The sequence below is a fragment of the Electrona antarctica genome (assembly GCF_951216825.1).
Source record: "Electrona antarctica genome assembly, chromosome: 24".
Taxonomy (NCBI): domain Eukaryota; kingdom Metazoa; phylum Chordata; class Actinopteri; order Myctophiformes; family Myctophidae; genus Electrona; species Electrona antarctica.
Genome location: NC_136803.1, coordinates 5,041,051 through 5,061,372, shown reverse-complemented (window position 1 = coordinate 5,061,372; position 20,322 = coordinate 5,041,051). Strand labels below are relative to the sequence as shown.

Here is a 20,322-nt window from a genome sequence, read left to right as displayed (position 1 = left end):
ATGATACAGACACAGGATCCTATTGGTGGGAGAGGAGGCCCGTTTCACCTGCCAACCCACACAATCCAAGAACTTACTTCAAGTTACAAAATAATACCAGGAGGAACAGAGGATGTTGCCACCAGTAACAAATGTTTTGGAATCAAGATCAACTAAAGGCCTGTATAGACCTGTAATATAAATATAACATATTCAAGCATGGCAGAGGTCATTGTGTAGTTACATTGAATTTATTGGCATAATAATAATAATAATATTCCTTTAGAGCTTCTCTCAGATCAGATTCCTCTTCTTAAAAATACTGGCTAGATTTTCCCAATATCAATAACACTGTTTGGTTCTACTCTTGTTCAACTAACCTCCTCTCTCATTTCAATCTAACCTCCAATAAGCCTAATTCCTCTTGCACATAAGCATTAGCTCACCTATATATTAAGTATTGTATGTGATATTTTCCATGAAAAGTATTTTGTTAAAAGCTAAAGCTCTATATTTTGATAGTAATCGTTGATATAGTGTTTGTTCAGTAAACAGCTCTTCGCTAAACAGAAAATATATTCAGGTGGGTCACCGATTTCAACCATTTTAGGAGAGAGAACCCTTTTATCAGCTTTTAGACTTTTCCAGTTCCAATTTTGTCTGCTCAATTTCCCTTGTTTATCTTGTGTCCTGTATGGGTTCGCTCTCCAGATTGGATCAAATTGGTATCCCGACCTGAAAATGCATTTTATGTTTATTAAAGAGCAGGAGAGACACTGAGACCCCTGACCCCTGACCCCCTGACCCCTGACCAAACAAACTCTCTATAGCAATGATTACTATTGGAATATAGAGCTATATGTAACACTTATTTAAAAAATAAAAAATAAATATAACTTTAATAAACACAATAATTACAATAATAATCACAAACATAATACATCTCACTCAAAATTATTCCATATTGGTATAACAAACAACCCATTTCCATTATTGAATAAGTGAGTAAGAAGAGTTACATAAAAAGATAAGAGCAATGCAGTGTTTTTAAGAATCTACAGTACAGTCCCCAGTACAAAAGTAACACTTTCAAAAAAGAAAAAATTTAGAAAATAGAAAACATTTGATTTTCATCCCAACATTGAGTCACCACATCACAAGTCAATTAATGACGCATTGTAACATACGGTATTGGTAAACATCCCTTTTACACAAGGACGTCAAACATGCGTGAAGCATTGAAATCAAAACATTTATCGAAAAAAAGAGGCATACGTCAACCAAAAGGTTGTTTTTCTTTTTTTGTTGTTGTTTGTTTTTTCCATCATAGTACCTTCTTTGGCACAACTTGTCCATGTGTGTTTGTGTGCTTGCACAAATACACTATTAGTGTCATGTTGGATCGGTCAAAAGTCCTCACACTCGGATACGAACCTCTCTCTCTTCTCCCTAGCTGTGACAAAGTTGAGCAGGTCGATGGCTGTCACCACGCCAAACACCATTTGCTTCAGACTGGGAGAGCCGTCCGTCAAGTCTGGTAGAAGGAAAGATAGGCACAGAAAGATAAGTACGATGGAGGGATAATAAAATAGGAAAAAGAAGGCCCAGGCGGTGGCGTAACCGTCTGGGCACCCGACTGGTAATCCAGTCGCAGTGTGCCGCGGGTTCGACTCCCGAGCCCGACACGGCCTTTACTGCATGTCTTCCCCCATCTCTCTCCCGTTTCCTGTCAGCCTACTGTCTGTCCCTTCAAAAACCAATAAAAGGTGTAAGCCGCAAAAAAAAAAAAAAAAAAAAATAGGAAAAAGAAACAGGAATAGGAAACCTGCAGCAGTAATAAGCCTAATATCCTCAATATTTATTTTATTTCCAGAATTTTTAAATAAAGAATATTCATCTTTCTGCTCATCCAACTGTGTCTTTGAATGTGTAAATGTTGCATTGTGTACGTACACTGGATCTGCTCGTGTACCACCAGGGCAAAGTGGTCGGTCTCCAGGATGCGGGACAGTTTCCCCAGGTGGTCGGTAAGACGGATCTGAGGAGGAGGGAGGTAAGATGAACGGTTTTCAACCTTTTTCATATCAAGGCCCATTATTTATTTAGCATTTGAGCCACGGAACCACCATTTGATGAGATTTAGCCTCTCAGTCCCAAAACGTAGAATATTTTGTTGTCGTTGGATGAGATTTTGTCCACAATTCCATGCTGTATTGATGTGGTACCACAGGAGAGATAACAGGCAAACATTTATCAAAATAGCAATTATTTTACATTCTCTAATCGTGTAGACTTCTTGTAAATGAAGTAATGCAGATGTTTAACAAAACTCAAGGACCACTGATGGTCCCCGGACCAATGGTTGAAAACCACTGATGTAGATCATCATCCATGTCTTAGAGAATATGTTGTTGGCTCAGTCTGTTTTTAAACAGATATATGATCAGTGTGCCTGCCCCCTACAGGCGGAGCAGTTCATTAACATGCAGGAGGTGGCTATCTTTACAGCATATTATGGCATTTAACAAAACTAGACCTGTACGTGCCTGTCAGCAACCGGCCTACTTGAGAACGATGCAACTTAGGAACCTAATAATACCTGTTGTCAACTTGTCATAGCACCCGTTTTAACTATCTGTCTGTGTCCCTTTTGTGCCCATACTGTATATGGAGATCTCTGTATCTGTCTCTCTGCCTGTGCCTGAAGAGTGCAAACAGACTGTGAAAAGTGGACTGGCTAAGTAATCAGTTGGCAGGTGTGGGGTTGCCATGGCAATCCATTGGCTGAGGCACAGGCTGGAAATTGCACAGTTGAGGGGACTTGGGCTCATTAGGTCCACTGGCAGAGCCTGATCAGAGCTGTTACACATTACATATTTACATACCGTATTTACACCTGTGAATTCCCTTTTTCAGCTGTATATGATAGTTTTCTTTCAAATACGACAATTCTAAGCCTCCGGTACGATAATTTAACATTTCCCATCTGGCATAACTGATTTAAATCGATTTCACAGTCAGCTGTGACAGTGAAGTGGCTGACAGAGGGGTCAGCTGTGACAGTGAAGTGGCTGGCAGAGGGGTCAGCTGTGACAGTGAAGTGGCTGACAGAGGGGTCAGCTGTGACAGTGAAGTGGCTGACAGAGGGGTCAGCTGTGACAGTGAAGTGGCTGGCAGAGCAGAGGGGTCAGCTGTGACAGTGAAGTGGCTGGCAGAGCAGAGGGGTCAGCTGTGACAGTGAAGTGGCTGACAGAGGGGTCAGCTGTGACAGTGAAGTGGCTGGCAGAGCAGAGGGGTCAGCTGTGCCAGTGAAGTGGCTGACAGAGCAGAGGGGTCAGCTGTGATAGTGAAGTGGCTGACAGAGCAGAGGGGTCAGCTGTGACAGTGAAGTGGCTGACAGAGCAGAGGGGTCAGCTGTGCCAGTGAAGTGGCTGGCAGAAGACAGAGGGGTCAATGTCTGACCTTTCTGAATTGCTTGTAGAGAACCTTGCTGACGGTATCTGACGGCATCACCTTCCCAGCCAGAACAGACGCCAACATGTTCCCTAAGGTCACCATCCCAAGGATCCGCCTACGCGCGCGCACACGCACACACACACACACACACACACACACACACACACACACACACACACACACACACACACACACACACACACACACACACACACAGTCTTCTTAATACATGACCTACCAATACATTTTGGTAATGTGTCCCACGTAGGGTTAGTTTACTCTCACTCAGTCATAACCTCTCACACTCTTTTACTTTCTCACATTATTACTTCCCCTCCCTCTCTCTCTCTCTCCCTCTCTCTCTCTCTCTCTCTCTCTCTCTCTCTCTCTCTCTCACCCTGCGTCGTCCACAACAGGAGCCTGGTCGAAGCCTTTCTCCTTGAGGATCTTGATGGTCTTCTGACAGGTGACGGTGGGCAGAACGGTGAGAGGGGCCGACAGGTATAAACCCTGCAGCTTCAGGTTCCACCACCTGAGGGAGGGGCCGACAAGACACGATTAACCACATGAACCCTAGCATCCAATTACAATTTACAATTTAGGCATTTAGCAGACGCTCTTAATCCAGAGCGACTTACATTAAGCAATAACAAAAGCATGGCATACATCACATATATAAAAAGTAGTTATCATGAATCATGCGTAAACTAAGAACGTAACAGTGGAGTATCTATGTAAACTATACTATATTATATATTATACATGTGTACTATAAAGTGCTATGACTACATAAAGTGCAGTTCTAGAGCTGTCTACGTAACAAGCTATAAGTCTGTTTAAAATACTATCTAAGTCTACATAGTGTGCTATCTAAGTCTACATAGTGTGCTATCTATTCCCTATTCTGGGTCTATTATCTATTCCCTATTCTGGGTCTAACATTCAGTGAAAATAAGATACTTTTGGAAGACGGGAGGGGGGCCTAGTATAGAGGCCTTGGGAATCCGATCAACAAAGTATAGGGTTTTTAACCAATTGTTTTTGCTGAATGTTTTAGCCCCAGAATAGGGACGTTAGGGTTGAACTGCATCGGTCACTCTCACTGTATAATTATAAACGTAGATGTATACACACCAGGGTTTGGTCACCATTATGTCCTCCTCCCTTAGAAATCCCTTCTGGAACATCCACTTGTCATTCAGAAACTTGGACCTGGATAAACAGAGAGGGGGAAGAGCTCAGCGTCACCCTATATTCTATTTACATTTACAAAGTGAGCCAGGAAGGAATTAAACAATACTGCCTAGTACTGAAGAGAAGATAATTATGCAATAATTTGAGTGGCCAGTAGGGGTCCCTCTGTGTCTCTACAATCCAAAATAATCTGTCTATAAAATGAAGACACCTCTGTTCCTTCTGTCTGTCCTCATCCATTTGTCTCCCCAGTGGGTTGACTAGTCGATAGCCTGCAGGGAAGCATTCCTTTTCGGTTTTCGGGGTTTATGAACCGTTCGGGAGCGGATGGTAACTTACTTCATGTTGTAGTCACTGATTTGTAGTCATCAGGAAGGAAACCACCGGATTACACGGTGATTTAGTAACACAGACCAGGCTTTCCTCCGAGGTGGAAAGCCTGATGACGCGAGGTTAACCAGTCGATCATCAATCACATTTTCCATTTTCCTACATTTACTGTGAGTGACATACTATTTTGTTGTACATATGACATTATGACTTCCTGTGATTTTTACATGGCATATATTAGAAAGGGGCTGCTGTGTTGTTGTGGTGTCTTACATGTAGTTACGGATGGAGTCTGGCAGGATGACCACGCAGCGCTGACCCTCCTTCAGCCCTTCGGCCATTCTCACTGCTGCTGCCATAGCAGTCCCCGAACTGCCACCTGACACACACACACACACACACACACACACACACACACAGACACACACACACACACACACACACACACACACACACACACACACACGCACACACGCACACACACACACACGCACGCACGCACGCAACAAAATGATAAAGTTATTGATGAGACAGAGTTAAGAGATTAGCCAGGTCTTTGTGTAGATGTAGTAAAACGTAATATAAGTGCAGTGTAAGTTACTCACTGAGCCTGTAAAACGTGAACGTACGTACGTACCACACAGAAGGCCCTCGTCTCTAATCAGCATACGAGACATGTTGAAGGAGTCCTCATCGTTGGACTTGTACCAGGTGTCCACTACCTGGACAATCACAGCAGTGGATGAAAGAAAGATCATTATTCTTATTATGTTATGTAGCAGTAAGGTATGCTATTAACCATTCATCAAGGTTGTTTTTATGTGTGATGTTTAACCTATTATTACCCAGAACGCATCCGTGTCACCTTAGCTTTTAACCATTTTAACCATTATTTTAAACTTTAGCTGTTGAAAAATCTTGAAAACGCGTGAAAATCTTTGAATATATTTTGTTTTCACACCAAACGTTTTTAACTCAAATATTTGCTTCTGGGGGGTCCCTGGAACAACATATTTTCAGATGGGGGTCGGCGGCCAAATACATATAATAAATACATGATACATACATAATAAATAAGTCCTTGACATGAAATAGTTTGAGAACCACTGCTATAGAAACTGTTTTTCAGAAAACTGTCATGATTTAGAAGACATTTTGTAGAGTCTGGTCTCAGGTCTTAGTGAGTTAACAGTATTCAGCAGTTGTTACTGTTGCACAACAACACACAGCATTCCATTGTACCATAAATGTTTATACTTTGATCCTCATTATGTCAATATTAAAACTGTTACTTTTCAGGAGTCAAATTCAAAAAGTAGCAGATCAACCATCTCAAAATGCGTCGCTTCACGCCTCGTTTAGAGCTTACAGAGCTCGTTTAGGCTGCGTACACACCTAAAGAACAAATGTTTGGTCCGTGTGCGATGCCTGATTGCTATTTGATTGCTGCTCCAATTCATTTTCAATGGGAGTCACGTCGTTTGATCGGACAAACCTGTCCGATGTGGGGGCGGAGGGCACAACAAACACATCGGACACCTTGTAGTCAAAACAGCCAACGAACAGGGTGGGACTTCAGATCGGACAGAAGGGTGGTTTTTAACCGCCAACTAATAGGAGAGAACTTCCGTTCTTGACAGCACTGGGTGGGGTTTAGGCTGTAGTCTTCTGAGTTACGTGACACAGACTATTATATCGCTTGTTTGTATGTCTTATTTTGGCTACGGCCGTGCGTAACTTGGAGAGTCCAAGTTGCGCACGGCTGTCTCCAGTGAATGAGTCCAGAAATACAGGACGATAGCCGTCGGGCCTCGGCAGTTGTGAGGCTGCATTAATAATTAGTTCTAAAAGCATGTCTTTTTTACGGGGATCACTATTGATTTTAATAGTAGACGCATATATGTCTGAGTAGCCTAGAGTAGAAATGTAATGGCAGCGTACGAGGTTCACATGCGCAAATATAACAGATGTACAAGTTATCGACACGAATGTTACTTACGGTATGGTACACGATGTAAGCTTGTAGATCTGTTTATTTTAAGCATGCGCCACCGCCACCACGCAAAGTTATGACGCGCGCACATGTGGGGCCGATATATTTTATAGCTCTATGGTGGGAGAGACGCAGACAGAGAAATATTTAAAATCATCCTGTCTCGCTCTAGCGCACGGCCGCACGCATAAAGAGCCAATGGAGCAAATGTTAAATAAGCTACACAGGTGGTCCTAAATGATTAATTGATTACATCACTATAGCAAAAGACGTGATATAGGTCAACTGCAGCGGAGCTGTTCTGACTTGAAGCTTAAATGACCAGCACGGCTTCAAGTTTAAACCATAAGATGACATGGAAATGCCCGTCGATTTGATGCGCAGAAATAACATAGGCCTATATCGAATCAGGTTAAGGTGCACACATCGAAGAAAAGTCCTTTTTATCGGGATTCGGGGATACTTTGTTGTAGGCTATACGTCTCCGGTGAATTGTATGCACCAGCAGCAAGCACATTATTATTCAAACACCTGCTCCTCTGTTCATCTGTTGTCTTATTTGGCTAATAAAATAATTATTAAGAATGAATGCAATTTCAAGTTGTTGCTGCAATCATGATTCATGTTGCTGTTCTCTTCTCTCTGTGTGACTGAAGGTTGCGCCCAAAAATTGTAGACAGTGATTTCCCGCACCCCCTCATGTTATTTTTCCCTGCGTTGTAAAATGACCTCTTCTTTTTTTCACTATTTGGTTCGCTTAACATGTCCACGTGTCATTTGTTTACATATTTGGTACGCTTTACAAAGTCCAGTGTGAACACCAAACGGACCAAAATCAAAATGCAAATATTTGGTCCTTGGTCCTTGATCCGGACCTTCTAAGTGAACTTTGAGTGTGAAAAACGGCCTCGACAAACTACCGCTAGCTGCTGCTGCAGTCAAGAAAACTACACTGAACATATGTGCATCTATTTCCGCGTGTCGTAGCACCGCCCAAATCGCGCAAAGCAGTGTGGGACATGGAGGCATCAAATCATAAAAATGTAATCAGTGGTCGGTCGGACAGATCTGTGTGTCCGAAAGGTGTGTACGAAGCCTGAGGCTTCGTACACACCTGTCGGACACATTGATCTGTCCGACCATATGTTCAGTGTAGTTTTCTTGACTGCAGCAGCAGCCAGCTAGCAGTAGTTTGTCGAGGCCGTTTTTCACACTCAAAGTTCACTTAGAAGGTCCGGACCAAGGACCAAATATTTGCATTTTGATTTTGGTCCGTTTGGTGTTCACACTGGACTTTGTAAAGCGTACCAAATATGTAAACAAATGACACGTGGACATGTTAAGCGAACCAAATAGTGAAAAAAAGAAAAGAGGTCATTTTGCTACGGAGGGAAAAATAACATGAGGGGGTGCGGGAAATCACTGTACAATTTTTGGGCGCAAACTTCAGTCACACAGAGAGAAGAGAACAGCAACATGAATCATGATTGCAGCAACAACTTGAAATTGCATGAATTCTTAATAAGTATTTTATTAGCCAAATAAGACAACAGATGAACAGAGGAGCAGGTGTTTGAACAATAATGTGCTTGCTGCTGGTGCATACAATTCACCGGAGACGTATAGCCTACAACAAAATATCCCCGAATCCTGATAAAAAGGACTTTTCTTCCATGTGTGCACCTTAACCTGATTCGATATAGGCCTATGTTATTTCTGCGCATCAAATCGACGGGCATTTCCATGTCATCTTATGGTTTAAACTTGAAGCCGTGCTGGTCAGTTAAGCTTCAAGTCAGAACAGCTCCGCTGCAGTTGAGTTGACCTATATCACGTCTTTTGCTATAGTGATGTAATCATTTAATCATTTAGGACCACCTGTGTAGCTTATTTAACATTTGCTCCATTGGCTCTTTATGCGTGCGGCCTTGCGCTAGAGCGAGACAGGATGATTTTAAATATTTCTCTGTCTGCGTCTCTCCCATAGAGCTATAAAATATATCGGGTCTCTCCCCCCACATGTGCGCACGTCATAACTTTGCGTGGTGGCGGTGGCGCATGCTTAAAATAAACAGATCTACAGCGTGTACCAGACTGTAAGTACCATTCGTGTCGATAACTTGTACATCTGTTATATTTGCGCATGTGAACCTCGTACGCTGCCATTACATTTCTACTCTAGGCTACTCATAGACATATATGCGTCTACTATTAAAATCAATAGTGATCCCCGTAAAAAAGACATGCTTTTAGAACTAATTATTAATGCAGCCTCACAACTGCCGAGGCCCGACGGCTATTTTGGCTATCGTCCTGTATTTCTGTATATAGAATAGAACCAGTACCAGACTGGACTCACTCACTGGAGACAGCCGTGCGCAACTTGGACTCTCCAAGTTACGCACGGCCGTAGCCAAAAGAAGACATACAAACAAGCGATATAATAGTCTGTGTCACGTAACTCAGAAGACTACAGCCTAAACCCCACCCAGTGCTGTCAAGAACGGAAGTTCTCTCCTATTAGTTGGCGGTTAAAAACCACCCTTCTGTCCGATCTGAAGTCCCACCCTGTTCGTTGGCTGTTTTGACTACAAGGTGTCCGATGTGTTTGTTGTGCCCTCCGCCCCCACATTGGACAGGTTTGTCCGATCAAACGACGTGACTCCCATTGAAAATGAATTGGAGCAGCAATCAAATAGCAATCAGGCATCGCACACGGACCAAACATTTGTTCTTTAGGTGTGTACGCAGCCTCAGAGCTCGTTTAGAGCTCGTTTAGAGCTGACAGAGCTGCTACTTCTGCGTGACGCTGCAGTGCAGTATGATCAAGTAGGGCGTTCATTTACGAGACGAAAAAAAAAAACGTTCTTGCCCGACAGCAACGATTTATAAGAATAGACTTGCACACTGTGCTCATTGAAGCAATGTTTAAGTGGATACTGTTCATCCCCGGCCGACACTCACCGATCTGTCCAACACGGTGGGGACAAAATCATAGCCAATGCCCTCCACTTCATACGCGGTTTTATCGGTTCTGTTCAGCTCCTCAGGTTCTGCCAGGATGGAGCCCTCTGGGTCTACACCAATAATCTGGACACAACACACAAACATTGTTCAACATTTTACAATTACAATTTAGGCATTTAGCAGATGCTCTTAATCCAGAGCAGTATACAGTAAGCAAGAACAACACATGGTAATACATCAAATACATCTAGAAATAGTAATCAAGAATCATAAGAAAGCTACTGTAAGAACCGTCAAGATCTCTCTAAGAGTAGAATATCTGTGTACAGTGAAGCTATGAGTATACAGTACACTATAGAGTGCTATGTCTACATAAAATGCTATCTAAATGACACAAGTTTAGCATTTGCATACGCCTGTAAGGTAAGCAAAGCAAAGCAAAGTTCTTTGTTTACCCAGGGTGAATGGACTAAGTTCTTTGTTTACCCAGGGTGAATGGACTAAGCTCGAGATGCTTGTTTACAGCCAGGCCCTGCTCATAGAACATTTCATGGTAGGGGTTCAATGCCTTGCTCAAGGGCACTTCAGCGGTGGTAATTTTAACGTGCCGGTCCGGGGATTCGAACTGGCGACCTTCCGATAACAAGACCGCTCCGCAAACCGTTCGGCCACCGCTGCCCCAGGTCGTCGAGGCTAGTGCAAGTGCTACGGCCCTACGGGCGAAGATGGAGTCTGAAGAGGTGAGTTTTCAGACTACAGCGGACGATTCATCAGGTTCATGAGACTTTGAAGATGTGGGGGTGCCATACCTTTACATTGTTAGGACCCATCCCATTCCCATAATCAGTTTGCACACATCACAGCATGATGACAAATGCAAAAGATTCTACAGCCTTACCTTCCTAGTCTAGACTGGCTATCGACTGGCTATCAACTTCAAACATATTGTACTCTATCCTCTTTAAAACCCTGTCTTCTTCACTGGGCATTACTTTCCGTTTTCCATTTCAAACCTTTATGTTGGGGCATCTTTCCTTCAATTTTCGGGCGATACCACTGATGGTACCCCCAGTGCCAGCTCCTGCCACCAGCATGTCCACTTTACCTGGGTTTGGAGGGCAAGAGGGCAGGTAAATGTGTGTTAGCTCATCTTTTACAGCTACCTCCAGTCAGAAAATGCTGTCATACATCACATCACTGTCATTTTTTTTAAAAGAGTAACGTAAGGGTCAAGGTCACAGGCCAGCGGCAGAGAACAATAGACATTAGTGTGGGACATGTTTTAGTCTGAATTTACTCATTTTATTTATTTTTTCACACCTGGATCACAATTTACAGTCTATTAACATAACATCAGCACTCACATGTATTGAATAACACATTATTCCTCTATTAAAGTTATTCTTCGTTTGTAACCCAGGAATATTTATCTTGTGGCAGTCTTAGTTATAACCAAAGACACCTTCTTTATCACCTACGTTTTCTGTCACTGTGTGGAACTTTAGGGCCCTATATTTTCGTAAGTGTATCCCTAAACTTCTTTTTACTATTTTGAAAAACATTTAAAATTGTACAACTAACCGATCTACATTGACACACTGTGAGCTTGTAGAACGGCTATTCAAACTATTAAAAATGTTTTTTTAAATAGTAAGAAAAAGGCAAAGAGGTTTAGGGATAGGTATAAGGCTCTGATGAAAATAGGGCCCTTAGACTCCAAATGAGTCTAAATTGACACTAAATTTACTCTAATTGAGTCTAATGAGTGAAAGCCAAGATGTGTGGTTCCATCCAGAGAGAAACAACGAACACTAACTAACCACTACCTCCTATTATTAAAAAATCCTTCTCACCCTCACACTGCTCCAGAATCTCTTCAGCTGTGGTGTCATAGTGTGCCAGGGGGTTGCTAGGGTTACGATACTGGTCCAGGATGTGTGAGTTGGGGATTTCGTTCTTAAGTCGCCAGGCCACGCCCACATGAGACTCAGGCGAATCAAAACGAGCGCTGGTGGGGGTTCGGACGATCTCAGCTCCGAGGGCTCTCAAGACATCAACCTTTGTGAGGACAAAACAAACGGAAATCAAACGGTTGTCTGCTATAAGAAATTGATTCCTAGGTTTCCTACTAAACCATAAGACCTAAAACGGGCTCCGCTTGTCCACCCATTTTCAGATAACCTTTCAGTTAAAGTTAAAGAGTTAAAGTTTATTTGTATAGCATATTTCAACAACAAGGCAATTCAAAGTGCTTTACACAAAACATTAAGACACAAACAAAATATATTATAAATTAAATGGGCATTTAAATGTTTTTTTTTTTTTTGTGGCTTTCGCATTTATTTTATATTTTGAATGGAGGGACAGACAGTAGGCTGACAGGAAATGGGGAGAGAGATGGGGGGAAGACATGCAGTAAGGGCCGTCGGGATCGGGAGTCGAGCCCGCGGCACACTGCCAGACTGGATTACCAGCCAAGGTGCCTGGACCACTGAGCCATGGCCCAGGCCTTAAATGGGCATTTAAATACAATTAAAAATAAGAGGAAGTTAAAACAAAACAGAAAGATGAAATTCCAGTGCAGAAGACAGGGGAAAATGTTCTGCTTTGAAGAACATTGATGGGGTGGTGCTAACATTGTCTCACCTTCTCCATGCTCATTTTCTCAGGCATGACAATGATACAGCGATAGCCTTTCACAGCTGCAGCCAGGGCCAATCCGATGCCTAAAACGAACACAGTGTGCTGTGAATTTACAGACATCTCTTTCTTAACCTATGGTCTTAAGAACACCATCACCTTTCAGCAGTGTGCACAAAAGGTAGATCGTGATCTACCAGTAGATCACATAGGTTGTGCAAGTAGACCACATGACATGCTCCTAAAATATATAATAAAAATCACACCCGTGTGGACTGAGTGGTGTAGGGTCTTATATAGCCTGATCAGCTGTGGTCTGACGTAATGTCTGAGGTAATGAAATCACACCCGGGTGAACTGGGTGACCGTAGCAACCATGCTCATTTTTTGAGCACAGACAGACAGACAGACTAACAAAGCCAGTTGTAGGAGTGGTTTACACCACTCAAAAAACTGCCAATTAAGGTGACTTGATTGATACATGACATAAAAAGGACCTGTCAGCTCAAACCCACAAAGCAATACATTGTTTTCAAAGAGTGTTGCAGACAAACATTACAAAGTTAAAAAACCTATGCCAATTCCATTTTGCCCTTCTATTTCCCATTTTAAGTGTGTTTGTCTTATATCTAACGCCTCAGGATAATATTTTTGTGGGTGGGTAGATCTTGTTGAGCTGGTCAGTTTAAAAGTAGTTCTCGAGTCAAAAAAGTGTGGGCACCCCTGCAGTGGCGTGCACAGACATTTAGAGGGGCAGGTGCTCAAGTTAAAAAAGGGCACCTTGTGCAGCGCGTGGAACCGGCCGGTTGCCTAATCCATTTTGGGCGGGAACCCCTTTTGGTGTTAGCATTATGTTATGCTTTAGCTATTTAAAAATAGCAGATCTACAAGCTCATAGCGCGCCACCGAGTGGCGCGCTACGAGCTTGTAGGTCTGCTATTTTTTTAAAAGAAAAAGAAAAACAAAAAGTTTTTTTTTCTTTTTTCAAAAGGGCACATTGCCAAAAGGGCAGGGGGTGCTCTAGCACCCCCTAGTGTCTATCTGTGCACGCCACTGCACCCCTGCCTTTCAGTGTATTACCTGTATTTCCTGACGTGGGCTCTATAATGGTGTCTCCGGGTTTCAGTACACCGGCTCTCTCAGCATCCTCCACCATCCTTAGAGCGATTCTGTCTTTTACACTGCCGCCAGCATTAAAGTACTCACATTTGGCAACTGCGCAAACGGAAGGATACAAAATGGTTTTATTGGTTGTTTCCCCTTCCAGATTTAGTCACTGCTAAATACCCTTAATTGTGGCCCCTGTTGGTGCCAACCTTATTCTGGGGTAACCTGACTCCGCCAGAGCGGCGCCAGATGGTGGTGGATCTACAAGCTCACAATGCGTCACTTCGCGCCACATTGTGAGCTTGTAGATCAGCTATTTTCATTATTTCTTAAATATTTGTTCTAATTTTTTGAATTTCTTAGATTTTTCTTTTATTTCTTCATGAAATTACTGAAAAGAGAATTTTGTTTATAATTCATAGAAAGTTTTGCTTTTTTGGAATGTTTTTTGAAAATGTTTTGAAATAATAATAGTTAAAAACAAAATGTATAGGAACATAAAGGGACCCATAAAAATGTGTCTGGGACCCACAAATGTTTGGGAATGCGCTGCAGACAGGAATTGAACCTGGGTATATGTGTGGTGGTAGTACACCACCCAGATGCCCCATATACCAAAAAAAAGTTAAGTTAAGATTAATTTGTGCTTAAAACCATTCGTACGTGATTCTGAAAACGTGATTCATTTGAAACATTGACTAGAAACAAGCCGTCAAAATCCCACCTCACCGATTCCCAAATGTATATTATGACTCCCTGCTGGAACACTGTCTTCCCCCACTGTCATAATAGCTTGTTTTTCCTCTCTAGAGTTTCTTGTCAGACTATTCTATGCAAGGTTAAGTGTAGTGTAGTGTACTTACATATTTCACATTTGAGGCCGAAGGCTTGGGGGATCTTGTTCATGCGTACCAAAGGAGTATCTCCAATTCTATGCAGGATGTTGGGAAGGATCTTTGATGCAGGAGGTCTGTAAAGAAGAAGGGCAGATTATCCTGTATGTTTCAAAGTCAAAGTCAAAGTCATACGATTAGTCACACACGTTACCGCAGTGAAATGTGTTCTCCGCATTTGACCCATCTCTGTCGGCTGCAGCTCGGTGAGCTGCAGCCAAGGAGCGGTGAGCTGCAGCCAAGGAGCAGTGAGCTGCAGCCAAGGAGCAGTGAGCTGCAGCCAAGGAGCGGTGAGCTGCAGCCAAGGAGCAGTGAGCTACAGCCAAGGAGCAGTGAGCTGCAGCCAAGGAGCAGTGAGCTGCAGCCAAGGAGCAGTGAGCTGCAGCCAAGGAGCGGTGAGCTGCAGCCAAGGAGCAGTGAGCTGCAGCCAAGGAGCGGTGAGCTGCAGCCAAGGAGCAGTGAGCTGCAGCCAAGGAGCAGTGAGCCGCAGCCAAGGAGAGGTTGAGCCGCAGCCAAGGAGCGGTGAGCCGCAGCCAAGGAGCGGTGAGCCGCAGCCAAGGAGCGGTTGAGCTGCAGCCAAGGAGCGGTGAGCCGCAGCCAAGGAGAGGTGAGCTGCAGCGTGCGCCGCGCTCGGGAATCATTTGATTAGTAGATTTGACCCCCAATCCAACCCTTTGATGCTGAGTGCCAAGCTGGGAGGCATTGGGTCCCATTTTTACAGTCTTTGGTATGACCCGGCCGGGGATCGAACCCCGACCTCCCAGTTTCAGGGCGGACACTCTAACCACATGGCCACTGTCTGGTTCAAGCCATATACTGTAAGGTATTGTAGATTTCAGAGTGCAGTTTATTGAGGGAATTCGTATACATTCATTTACTTGTTTGATTCATTTAATAATCTATAATGAGATGTTTGTTTGATGTACAGATACATTTTTGAATCTGCTCTGAAGAAGACTGTCGTCGAAAACGTGTTAGTGTTCTCAATAAAATGTGAGAAATTGCATCTGAGCCAGTATTTCATCTTTTATTTTGGAATGTCGCTTTTTCCACTTTGTTGGTTTGAGTTAAGTTATATTTAAAGCTGAGCACCCACTGCCTTAACCAAGGCCAGTATCCAGAGGAAGTGCACCTGCTTTTCTTTCTTTACCTGTACATGTGAAATGTTTGTACATACAAAAAATCAATAGCCACTTTCAATTATTTACTAGACGACAGGAATAAAACGGCTAGCTACTTGCCAATGTGGCTGGTGGCCAATGTCAATCTTATCTTACTTGGGTGGGTGACGGTGGGGGGAGTCGGTGTTCGGCCCCCCCAGCCTCCATGTACAGCGGCTGGGCAGGTCGGGGCGGATCCACTTCCTCTCCCCAGCAGTGGTGCTGAGCTGAATGGGTCCATGATCTGCCTCTTCACCTTCCTCCAAGGCAGTCAGCTTGTCCAGACCCTGCTTCAGAGGGAGAATGCTCTCCCTCAGCTTGGCGTGAGGGCACACGGGGCCCTTGTTGACGCTGGTTTCTTTGGAGGACGGGGCAGCAGGCATGGCTCACCTGGGCACAGGCAGAGGTGAATGAATGGTCAACTGTTTAGACCATGTGAAAGAAGCACAAGCTTTTACAGTCTGGTGTCATTCAATGTCACACCGAGTGTACAAATCCACCTGCAACCATCAGACTAATTAACTAATCAAGTCATCTTTTCCTCGCAGATATTGATTTCGATTCATTGTTAACTGTTAAGTTGAATTGAAGAATTTCTTAACGACAATAAATCGATTAACGATTAAAGGTAGGCTAAGTAATATTTTTTGGTTAAAACAAAAAGTTTTTTGTTAAAAGGTTAAATCACTATATTGTGATAGAAATCATTGCTAGAGTGCTTGTTCAGCTCTTTACTAAACAGAAAATACATTTTCGGGTAGGTGACAAAAGTTCAGCCAATCAGGAGAGTAGCCATTTATCAGCTTACTTTTTATTGTGTTCCAGTTCCAATTTTGTCTGCTCATTACATAACTTACAATTCCACTTGTTTAATCTGGATCCTGACTGCGTTCAGTCCGTTCACTATCCTAATTAAAATGTCATTAAAATTGGTATCCCGTCCTGAAAATGCATATTATGTTTAATAAAAAGTAACATGGAGACTCCTGTTACTTAAACAAACACTCTAGCAATGAGTACTATGACAATATATAGATCTTTTTAACACTTATTCTAACCAAAGAAAAGCACTTACCCTACCTTTAATTATTAACATCCCTAATAATTTCTATGGGCATATCAACAAATAAACAAAAGTGTTACAGTCATCTGAGGCCATGTGGGTAGTGCTCTGGCTGACCACATTGTTTACACACACTCCACTACCCCCCCCCCCCCCACCCCCCACCCCCCCCCCCCCACCCCCACACACACTCCCACCCCGAGTCCTTGACCAGTGACCACTGCCCTGCTGCTCACACCACACTTCAAACAACCATTATAAAGTGTGATTTGGACAAAACAAAAAGGGGGAGGAGAGTATATCTCTTCTGCTATTCTCTGCCTATCATAGTCAAATTAAGTTAATTGAATGTTGGTTAATTTAACTTTATACCACAGTCAACTATGTTGTTACATATACATACTGCGCGCACACACACACACACACACACACACACACACACACACACACACACACACACACACACACACACACACACTGTAATATGCTGAAGTAGGGCCCATGAACACAGCACCTTCAAAGCACTGCAAAGTGTCTGCAATGATTATGAGTAACAAACTAAACCTTTAACCTTTTTAACTGCCCAATAACATTTATTTGAGTAACTTTTCATTCAAAGATGTTGTCAAATTAAACATCCACTCGACTCAAATCAACCGGAAAATATGTTTTGCGGCAGAGTAAAGAAAAACTGTGTCCATGTTACATCAGATTGAAATCTGAGAGACTGACGGCCAGTTTCCAAGAACATGGTGGGAAATACTAGTATTGCTGTTGGTGACGACATACTTGGGGCCCTATCTTGCGCCTTATCCCTAAACATTTTTTACTATTTTGAAAAACACGTTGTGAGCTTGTAGTAACAAATGGCAAATACGTTTAGGGATAAGCGTTAAGGCAAGATATAGCCCTTAGACTCTACTTAAAGACTCCAATCTGGATTGATGTCACTTAGAAAACAGCTCCAAATGTCTGCCCGGACCCTCAGTGACCTTGACATCAACGTCACTCAACCTATTAATAGGTAACCGATTAGTCTCCCTAAGCAAAGGGCCCATGCATCGTGATTCGTGACACCCTCTGACTACCCTCCCTTCACTAATGCAGTATACACACGATGTCGATCGATGTCGATGTCGGTGTCGATGTCAATGTCGATCGATGTCGATTGACATTGAGTATTTCCAATTTCTAATACTTACTACTCCATACTTTACTCCACTACATCTCAGAGGCAAATATTGTACTTTACTCCACTATTTTTTTTAACTTTTAGTTAACTAGTTACTTTGTAGATTTTTCTTATTACAAAAAATACATTAACCACTAACAGTCCTATACATTTGACAACTTCAAATGAGACATTCTGCATGAAGAATACTTTCTACTTTTCGTACTTTAAGTACATTTTGATTATGATACAATACTTTTGTACTTTTAATAAAGTAAATTTCTATATTGCAGTATTGAAACATTTGAGTACTTTTCCCACCACTGATCCATGTACACTTTTACAAAATTTACAGTAACCTTACATTTGGGCTACAACTTCTGTAGCAATATGGGTGGCGTCTGAGCGAGGTCAAAGGAGGAATATGATCTTCAAGGAAAGAGAGTGTAGGCTAAATATGGTAAACACAAGATGGTAGTGCACAACAAAATCCTCAGTGCTCATTCAACTCTTGAGTTTACAAATGTAACCATGTGGACCTGTAAGCCAGGTTTTGTTGTTTTGATATTTTAAGATCCCATTCCAAGTGGCTATGACCAAAGTTTGCGGGCCATGGGTAGACAACCCGGCCTGGCAGAGACCTGAGAAGTCAGGGGAATTGGCCGCTTATTGAGCACCAAACAGTCAGGGGCCTTTTTTATATATATAAATATTTAGCTTTCCGATCCATTTGGAGCCCCTAAAACAAATCCAACATGAGACCTCAAACAGTCAGGGGGCTGAAGTGTGAAGACAGGTACATGGGTATCAATGAGGCGTAGTTTAGTCCAGGACTCCAGGCCCATTGCAATGCCCCTACATTTCAACATGGGGCCTCAGAGTCAGGGGCCCCATGAGATCTAAATAAATAAATACAAATAAAAATATATATCGCCAATCTATTTGAGGCCCCTTTTTCTAGTGTACAAAGTCACAAATCTTCGTGTTTGAGGCTTTGAGCACAACATGCATTTAGAGAACCCCAAAACGCCTGTACCCCTCCTATTTTTTTTGTTGCTTTATTCAAACTATTCAGAGGGCCAGTAGGCTACATTGGCGGCTTTAGTGCCCCACCATCTGTCACCACCAGACCACCTTTATGGTTATTAAAATAAAAAATCACACCCGTGTGAAGTGAGGGGCGCTAATACATTAAAGTCTAACTCATGTTGATTAGATGATGTGAAACAAACGGTGCCAACACCGTACCAACGTACATTTTCCCTTCATTGTCAATGGCGTTTACAAAACAAACATTGAACTAAAAGACAAACATTAAACCTGTATATATAGGAGGGGCTGGCGCACCTCAAAAAATAAATATTCCGTAAACACCAAACCAATTGATCTCGCAATAAGGTCTCATGCGGAGGAGGCCCCATGATGATTAGTCAGCATCTGCTTGGATTCATTCATTCAGCCATAACAAATAGCTGGTGAGATTATGAATATGAACAGCAGGAATCCGCACGAAAAAGCAAACATCTGCAAACCCATGAGTACGCACGGGCCAGCTTGTTCTTTAAAAATAAGTTCAAATTTTCACCAAAAAGCCAATCTGGGAAATAATTTAATAATAATTATAATAATAATAATATAATAATAATGACGACCAAATCAACTACACTACAGTATTGACTAGTCTACCGTAACGTATTGTAGCTCGAAAGTTGCATTATCATTTTTTTCCTTTACCTCACTATGCATAACACCTGAACTTGATACTTAAATCAATTGTACTGTATTGGTATTCGCTTTAAAATGGCCTTTATTCCTTCGAAGGGTCAATTCGTTCATGATGAAAACGGGATGGACTAAAGTTATCAAGATAAGAAATATATTAAAAGCCATTGGAAATTTGAGAAAACTTGTTGCGGAAAAAAAAGAAAACGCTGTTTCTACTTTCTATGGATAGCAGAGCAGTGCAAAACAATTTGTAACATCCTCACATTTAGAGATGAACCAATTTGGTTACGATGCATTATTCTCGTCTAAATCAGAAGAGCAATGTACAACATTGACAAGGATGTCACTCACCTATTAATCTACACAAATGTTTCCAAACGGTGCAAAAGCGATGCCTAGAAAAGTGGTCCTGAGCTGAGACCAATATGACAACTTCTGTGAAAGAAAGATCTGACGCGTCCTGACTGACTTTTTACAGTGCACTCATTGGGCAGTGGTTAGGAAACCAGCCAGCTTAAAACACGCTCTCATTGGCTGAAGAGAGGGCGTCCATAAGTCCTCAACCAATAACAAGGTTGAATTTATGTCACTTTGGGAAGAGGGTTTTGGGGAAAACAAGGGCATAAACATTAAAAGCAAGCATT

General features: G+C 42.5%; 1 protein-coding gene across 1 annotated transcript; it reads right to left on the bottom strand.

Annotated features, from left to right (window-relative positions):
• Positions 1 to 207: 207 nt before the first annotated feature.
• Positions 208 to 20,258, bottom strand: cbsa (cystathionine beta-synthase a). Its single transcript, XM_079495367.1, has 15 exons — positions 20,030 to 20,258; positions 15,837 to 16,109; positions 14,530 to 14,636; positions 13,640 to 13,774; positions 12,566 to 12,645; positions 11,773 to 11,977; positions 10,933 to 11,024; positions 9,917 to 10,042; positions 5,597 to 5,681; positions 5,233 to 5,338; positions 4,570 to 4,647; positions 3,833 to 3,967; positions 3,442 to 3,550; positions 1,933 to 2,017; positions 208 to 1,513 (listed from the first exon to the last, which is right to left on the bottom strand). The coding sequence occupies exons 2-15, from the start codon at positions 16,100 to 16,102 to the stop codon at positions 1,386 to 1,388; spliced, it is 1,737 nt and encodes a 578-aa protein (XP_079351493.1). The 5' UTR covers positions 16,103 to 16,109; positions 20,030 to 20,258; the 3' UTR covers positions 208 to 1,385.
• Positions 20,259 to 20,322: the final 64 nt, after the last annotated feature.